This window comes from Zingiber officinale, chromosome 2A (assembly GCF_018446385.1).
Source record: "Zingiber officinale cultivar Zhangliang chromosome 2A, Zo_v1.1, whole genome shotgun sequence".
NCBI lineage: Eukaryota > Viridiplantae > Streptophyta > Magnoliopsida > Zingiberales > Zingiberaceae > Zingiber > Zingiber officinale.
In genome coordinates, this window is record NC_055988.1 from 5,424,603 (window position 1) to 5,433,095 (window position 8,493).

Below are 8,493 nucleotides of genomic sequence, written 5' to 3' on the forward strand. Positions count from 1 at the left end.
ATAAACTCAAATCTAAAAATAATAATTTGAAAAAGGAAGTTTTTGAATTAAAAACAAGGTTAGAAAATATATGCCCTTTAAAAATGTATGATAAATTAAAAGAAGAAAAAAAAATTAAAGAACCAAATTAAAAAATCTAGAAATTCTACATATGTTAATCAAAATACTTGAAAAGGTTATAGAAGCCTAAGTTGGTATCTTAAATATCATGGATAAATTAGAAAAATATCACAAAAATATGTTCCAAAGAAATTTCTTATCAATCATATAGATAAAAATTTATTTTGGGTGTCTAAATCTTACTTACTATAAACAAATAGAGTAATGATTCTTGCAGTGAAGCTCCTTAGTGATAACTCTTTGCAACTGAGTTGGCATCTTACATGGCCAAGCACCTCAGTCCAACTCATACCAAAAATCGTGGACTTGGCTTCCTCTTTTGCAACCCGTGCCCTAACTCTCCGCCTCCTCCTTCTTCCTCTTTCACAATTCTCCTCCCGTGCCCTATATCTCCTCCTCCTCCTTCCTCTTTCGTGAAACTCCTTCGTGATTCTCCTCCTATGCCCTAACTCTCCTCCTCCTCCTTCCTCTTTCGCGAACCTCCTCAGTGAAGCTCCCGAGCCGCTTCTTCCCTCCCGTTCTCAAAGAGAGGAGCGAAGCTTGTCCCCTTCGTGCCCTAACTTCTTTGATCACAACCTTGAGTTCTCCTTTCGCTTCCTCCCTATGAGGCGAGGTGCTTCTTCCCTCCCATTCTCGAAGAGAGGAGCGAAGGAGTTTATCCAAAAAAAATAGTGAGTTTTTTTCTTCGTTTGCATTTTTACTGTAATTTGTGTTTCTCCCTCCCTTGCACTAACTCCTTCTTCACTCTCCCTTCCAAGGAGTCAAAGTCCTGACCTAGCTATAGGGTCAAGTTATGGCACATCAAGTTTTGTGGTGGTGTGTGAAATCAGGCGTCCGAGAAGCACTAGTTGGAGAAGGACATCATGGAGTACATCAAGAAGGAGTTCACTAGCAAGTATGGACAGACTTGGCACTACTTTATCGGTCGCAACTTTGGTAACCTACTTTTTTTCTTTTCATCTCTACACTTCTCCAATTCAATTTCAACAATCGATTTCATGCTTGATTAAAAAAACAACAAAATTAAAGGGGATTTAGTTTATACATCCGTAGATTGCTAGGTTTCCAGCCTAAATAGCTCAACTATATACTCTCTTTTTTTTGTTCATGCTCATAAGTGGATTTTTTGTTGAATTTTGTTTTGATTCTAATCAATTAGTCTAATATTTGCTTGCAATTAATCTACTGTTTGCTTGAATTTTGTTCATGCTCATAGTTGTATGCTTGCAATTAGTCTACTATTTGCTTGAATTTTGTTCATGCTCATAGTTGTATTCTTGCAATTAGTCTATTGTTTGCAAATTATATGAATCAGGTGAAGAATTGAAGGTCATTTAGGTCTATATTCTTTTTTTAGCTTTGTTTTGTTTTTATCAACTTTGTTTCATTTTTTTTTTATTCTGTCTATGTTTTCTATTTATTTTTGGCCCTGCATTTTTTTAATAAATATAGGTCAAGAAAGTCTCATGGAAGAAGGAAAAATTGATTCAAATGAAATAAAGAATAACAATGACCATACAGATCAAGACCCATCTCTATTTAGTGTAAATGAAGTCAAGCTCCCTGAGATTAGAATGACTTTTTTATCTGAAGAAGTTGGTACTTTTTATAATTCCCTATGCTTACAATGTTGGTTTCAATATTTACAAATTAGGTGGTAGGAATAGAGATGATGGAAAGCAAAAATATTTCTCTATTAGATGCGCCAAAAATGGTAGGAAAGTATCTTAAGCAAAAAATATTTTATACCCTCGACCTTCTACTAAGACGAATTACAAAGCTAAGATTAATGCTATTATTCGAAATGATGGAAACTTTGTGATAACTAGTGTATGCCTTGAACATAATCATATCTTGATTCCTGGAAAGTCATGACATTTTAGATGTAATAAAGTATTGGATTCGTTTGAGGAGTTTAATCTGGAGAACAATGATTGGTTGAAATCTTTGCATAAAGAACAGAATAGATAGATACCTATATATGTTAAAGATAAGTTTTGGGTAAGTATGTCCATATATCAAAGAAGTGAAAGTATGAATACATTTTTATGATAACTACATCCATTCTAAAACATCCTTGAAGCAATTTGTTGAGCAGTATGATAGTGCTTTAAAGAATAAGATTGAGAATGAAAAACATTTAGATTTTGTTTCTTTTAATTCTATCATGCCAATTATTCTTGGTCATCCTATTGAAAGGCAATTTCAAAATGCTTACACTAACAACTTATTCGAGTTGTTCCAAGATGGTTGATGTTTTACAATGTCTCTTTGTTGAAAGAAGAAGGGACAATTTTAATATTTGAAGTAGTAGAAACTATGTTGGGAAAGAATGGAGAACCTGTAAAAGAAGTTTCCTTTAGGGTATATTATACGGAGTTACATTGCCAATTGAAGTGTGTGTGCCATCTATTTGAGTTTCAGGGAATTTTATGTAGGCATGTGATCAATGTGTTGATAAGAATGAAGGTGATTGAGGTTCCTATAAATTATATTATGGACCGATGGCGCAAAGATATTAAGCGTGGGTATCAAAGTATCGGTAATATCTATGATGATTATGGTTGTGGTGGAGAAAGACATCGGTCTAATATTCTCACTCCATTGATACAAGAGGTTCAGCAACTTGGCGCAAAAAATAACGCAAATTGTTCTGTCTTGGTAGAAATTTTGAAAGACACAAAGGAAAAACTGATTGCTATTGATCTTGAGCATTCAAGGGTTGAACAATTGAAAGAAGTATCTACATCGGGTGCAAAAGTGATACACTCTCCATTAAAAGTAAGAGCTCGAGGTTGTCCATCCACAAAGAGGAAACAATCTAAGATTGAACAAATTGTGAAGAAATCAATTGCAAAGGCCCGAAGAAGGTAAATGATTCATATAATAGATACCTAAAATAATTGTGTGGTCTTTTTTTAGCTAGTTTTAAAAAAATTGTACGATATATGACGGGTTGAAATTGCTGTAAGGAGTTGCTGATTTTGAAGTTTGTTCTGAAACTACTATATGACCTACATGCTGATTTAGAACTTGAATTGGTGGTTAAGCTCATCATATGCATCTGGTTAGTTACTTCATTATTTCAATTGCAATTAACACTCTGAGATTGCTTGCTTAGATTTGGACCTACTTTAATACACAAGTATAATGTTGGTTTCTGTTTTCCTTTTGCATAATTGTTATCCTATTCGTTGATTCTTTCAATTTGCAGCTCTCTGTGCTGAGTGAAATTCTTCTAGAGCTTCTACGATATATGAAGGGTTGAAACTGCTATAGGGAGTTCCTAGTTCTAAAGTTTTTTCTGAAGTTACTGTATGACCCACATGCTAATTTAGAACTTAATTGAATTGGTGGCTGAGCTTATATGTACCTGAAGCTTACTTTATTGTTGTTTTTATTTGGCATAATTGCAAAGCTCATATGTATTTGAAGTCTTTTTAGATTTGGAGCTATTTTTATACACAAGTATAATGTTGGTTTCTATTTTTCTTTTTGCCATAGTTTAATTTTTTGGCATAAGTACTATCCTTTAGCTTACTTGTAATGTGAAACCATTATTCTAGCTTCTATGGAAATGGCATAGCTTCTTTTGAAATTGCAATTTTTTTTTTTTTTGGCATAATTGCTATTAGCTAATATTCATTCTAAATTCTATGGAATTGGTGGCCTGTAAGTTCCTAAAGCTGCTATTATTTTCTCTCAGATCTTAAATCTTTTCTTCTATATCCGAAAGTCCAAATGTTTAAATATTCTTGATATTTTTCAGGCCTACAACTGGTGGGGTTGCATATACCAATGCACCGAGGCCGTAAAGAAGCCCCATAGATAGCTTGTAGCCTGTTGTTTGTAGTGCCTCTGGCCTCTGGCTGAAAATAACCAGCTTGTGCAACACTGGTAATGTCATTTAGGAAGAAAAGTGACAGTGTTCACCAATGAGAGCTGTTGGAATTTCTGATTGTAGAGATTTTAGAGTGGATGGTCTGTAAGGAGGTGAAAATTGGAAAAGTAAGACACTAAGGGAAGTCCACAGATCATAGATGCAGAAGACTACAGCACAAAGAACAAAAGAGAAATAACAATAGGATAGCTGAAGAATTAAGGAGGGAAAGGTGTCTAAAACATATTAGCCAACACAAAAATGAAACCAAAAGCAAATCATTTCGTTGGCACGCCATCTTCTCCTCATGGGCTCATCTTTTATAAGCCCATATCATGATTCATATATTATGAAAAAAATTCAGTGTATAGTTATCAAACTGTAACCCTTCCTTTAAGATCAGAGGCGAAATGTAAGAGAGGGCTAGCCTCGGCTTTAGCCCAGGCTACCTCTCATACGTGTCAAGAATCCATTAATTTTTTTTTTAATTTAAAATGATGACATTTGAAGAAAACTTAAAATAACCATCATTAATAATCTTTATAATTTTAAAATATCAATTTTTTTAAGTTAAAAGAAAGAAAAAATGAAATGGATTTGTGATTGAAATTTTATTTTTACTGCGAAGTCCGGTTGACTTAGAGGTGAAACAAAAGAAGCTAGTCCCTCCTTATAGAGATATATTATCTAATTCAAATACTAAATCCTATTATAAATTTTTTAACTAGCTCAATATATCCTCATCTCTATACCAAGACTTCAAATTTAACACAAATTCTAAAAGTCCAAATATTTTCTAACTAACCCCGATGTTGAATCTATAACAGATAAGTTTGATGAGAAGTCTCATATAATAAAACATAGTATCAATAAACTTAATTTATTATATTTTTAGTGTCTTATAGAGTTATTCTTTTTATATTCTTTTAATCTGTTTTTATTTTTTAAATTATTTATTTATATTTTATTGAAATATTATAATGATATGAAAGACTTATTATATAATATGATACATTAATTTTTGTATAAATAAAATTTTTTCATATAAAAAAATAATAGTTTATTTTAAATTTAGTCCATCCTATAGTAAAATCCTAGTTTTGCCCCTGTTTAAAATAATTACAGATTTATCAGTGCATTTAATGAATGAAAGTGTCAGGTTGCTTTACATTCTTAAGGAACTGTTGCATCAAACAAGCACTACCAAGCAAAACTAAGCATCAACATCACATAAATTTTACAATATGTCTTGTCTCAAATCAATGGCATCACATTTCATCAATGAAAAGAAAACTTTACCAGCTAGAAAGAGCAAAACAGATAGGGCTAATAGAAGTAAAGAACAGAGAGACGATGATTTTCCTTTTCGGTGACCAAACTTATGCCAAGACCAAATCTTTATTGAAATTCATAAAAACACATTTCAATCAGAGATAAACTGATTGATCCATTCTACTTGCAGCAACCTTACATTAAGCTAACATATGTTTTCAGAATGATGATCCCTTCTACCTGCATGAGAACTTGTTATCATTGCAATCAGAGATGGTAGCAACTTGTTATGCAGGCATGCCACAGAGACTTATTGAAACAATGGAAAACACTCATTATCATACCATAATTACAACACCAATATTATTCAACAGTATTTAATGATATAAACTAATAAACCAATTTTGCGTCCAGAATTATAAACATTTAGCCAGTTACATTACAACATCAACATTACTTAACACTAACTAAACATATGAACTAACAACCCAATCTGGATTACGACTAAGAGAATCAAGTTCATTATCGCTAACACCCAAATGAATTTTGGAACATCGATTATTCCCAAATTATGTTCATGAGAAGTCTTGTGTTCACTTTCAATTGTGTAGGATAAACTAGTATCGGTCGTCACCCACTTTTGTCATCCATATTGCCCACATCTGTAATAGTATCTTTCAAGATTTTTGGTTAATTTAGAAACACACATCAATATTCTTTGTCCACAATCCCTAAATGTTATAGATTGAAATCTCGTATTGTCGATGTTGTTGTAACTTGATGATGCCCTAAAATAGCAACCTAATAATCAAATTTTCATTACTTTGATTTTAAAAAAAAAATCCATGGCATCCTTAAAAAAAACTGTAAGAGGGCAAATCAATAATGTCTTTTAGATATTAGCGATCAAAAGGAGCAGTGAATTCAAAGGTAAATCCATATGTTCAAAATCGATTGGAAATCTAATAGATACTATGTCCAATTCATAATATGAATGCTGAACTACTTTGTTTAGAGTCCATATGAAGAAAAAACTTTCATTTCACATTACTACCATAGATATATTTTCTTTCTTTGTTATTAATAAATCTACAACATCTCTATTTTGAACTATCAAAATTAACTTAATGCACAAATCCCACCTACCCGTAAAACTCAAAGACACTCCATAACTGAACAAAAAGACAGGTTCTTCAAGAACATGAACATTTTAATCTCACTTGCCAAACCATGGAAACACCGAAGAAGAAGAAGAAATGGAATAGAAGTTGATTACCTCAAAGAGTGTTGAAACTCAAAGCTCCTTGTCTGCTGGTGCTATAACTGTTGGTGCAACATCTCTCAGGTCAAGGTTGACCTAGTTGACCAAGCTTGGTCTTGGTTTGGGTTTCGATGTTTTACAATGCAAAGTTGAATGAAGAAGAGTCAAGTAGGTCAAGGATGACCGGATACTTGACTGGGAAGTCCTAGTGAGTGAAGCTAGGCAGGAGGGAAGTCCTGGTGAGTGAAGCCAGGTGAAAGACCTAGTTGTTGGGATCTCTTCGTACGACTAGAGAGGGGGGGTGAGAATAGCCGACCCCAATTACTCGCGTTTCTTTCTACAAACTAGGGTTAGCGCAGCGGAAACTAAATGCAGAAAGAAAACAGGAGAAGAAATCAAACCTCAACGCAAGGATGTAACGAGGTTCGGAGATGATACTCCTACTCCTCGGCGTGTCCGTAAGGTGGACGAGCCCTATCAATCCGTCGGTGGATGAGTCCCCGGAGAACCGGCTAATATCAACTCCTTGTGGGTGGAGAAACCTCGCCACAATCACTTGCAACAGCAAGCTAAGAGTACAAGAGAATAGCAAGAACAAAATACAACAGGAATGTAAACACAGTAGCTTTCCTTCTCGTCGACTGGGGTCCCGGATGAAGTAGCAACTTCACGGACAGATGCAACAAGCAACTCAGAAGCTCACGCGAAGCTTCAGCAACGGTTGAGCTCAGCAAAGCTCGGAGCACCGAAGAAGCGAAGCTTCAGGCAGGAGAGAAGAAGAAGAGGAAGAAAAAAAAGTTCACCGAAGTCCTGTAGCCCTCTTTATACCGCGAAGAAGAAGAGCGAAGAAGCTCGCCAGAGGAGATTCTGATCGGTCCAAGGATCGATCGGGAACCTCCGATCGGTCCACGGACCGATCAGGCTTCGTCCCTCGCGATCGGCGTCTCGATCGATCCGTGGACCGATCGGAACCTCCCGATCGGTCCATAGATCGATCGAGCCCTCACCATCGATCTATGCCCGTTGGTCCGCCGACCGATCAGCCATGGGTGGATCGGCCAGACCGATCCACGACTTTCTTCTCGCGAGGTTGCGTTGCCTCGACGGTCTCCGCACCGATCGATTACAACCGATGAGCCATCGATCGATTACGATCGGTCACCGGACCGTCGGCAAACGCAGATCACCGGATCGGTCACGCATCGATCCAAACTTCTCGACCCTAAACCTAAGGCTTCCACACCAACATCCGTCAACCTTGACTGTTGGTACATTATCTAGCATCTGGTCACTCCTTCGACCTGCTAGGCCCCACTAAGTGTCCGGTCAATCCCTTTGACCCACTTAGACTTTTCCACACCAGATGTCCGATCATCTCTAATCCATCTGGATTTTCCTCTTCGTGCCAAGTATCCGATCACTCCCTTGATCTACTTAGACTTTCCAACACCAGATGTCCGATCACCCTTGATCCATCTGGATTTTCCCTTGCCTGGCTTCACTCACCAGGACTTTCACCTAGCTTCACTCACTAGGGTTTTCACCTGGCTTTACTCACCAGGATTTCCACACTGCCTAACATCCCTGTTAGGACTTTGCCACTGCCTGGCTTCACTCACCAGGACTTTCCAACTGCCTAACATCCCAGTTAGGACTTTCTCACTGCCTGGCTTCACTCACCAGGACTTTCCCTTGTGCCAAGCTCCCTGCTTGAACTTCTCCGTGCCAAGTCACCATACTTGGACTTTTCCAGTGCCAAGTCTCCATACTTGGACTTTTCCAATGCCAAGTCTCCATACTTGGACTTTTCCGGTGCCAAGCTCCCTGCTTGGACTTTTCCGTTGCCAAGTCTCCATACTTGGACTTTTTCCCGAATCAGGGCAACCAGGTCAACCTTGACCTACGGTTGCACCAACAATCTCCCAAACATCTATTCTTGTCAAACATCAAGAATAGAACT

General features: G+C 36.7%; 1 protein-coding gene across 6 annotated transcripts; it reads left to right on the top strand.

Moving 5' to 3' along the window:
* The first annotated feature begins 389 nt into the window (after window positions 1-389).
* On the top strand, window positions 390-4,385 carry LOC122040607. 6 transcript variants are annotated; one of them, XR_006128654.1, is made up of 5 exons: window positions 390-791; window positions 879-1,056; window positions 2,545-2,990; window positions 3,093-3,187; window positions 3,335-3,613. XR_006128654.1 is itself a non-coding variant. In XM_042599974.1 (4 exons), exons 2-4 carry the CDS (start codon window positions 1,018-1,020, stop codon window positions 3,345-3,347), a joined length of 498 nt encoding a protein of 165 aa, XP_042455908.1. In that variant the 5' UTR covers window positions 390-791; window positions 879-1,017; the 3' UTR covers window positions 3,348-3,613. The 6 variants fall into 6 exon arrangements, 1 of the variants encoding a protein (XP_042455908.1); XR_006128655.1 differs by having other exon boundaries at window positions 3,096-3,187; XR_006128656.1 differs by having other exon boundaries at window positions 2,559-2,990.
* The last annotated feature ends 4,108 nt before the right edge of the window (window positions 4,386-8,493 follow it).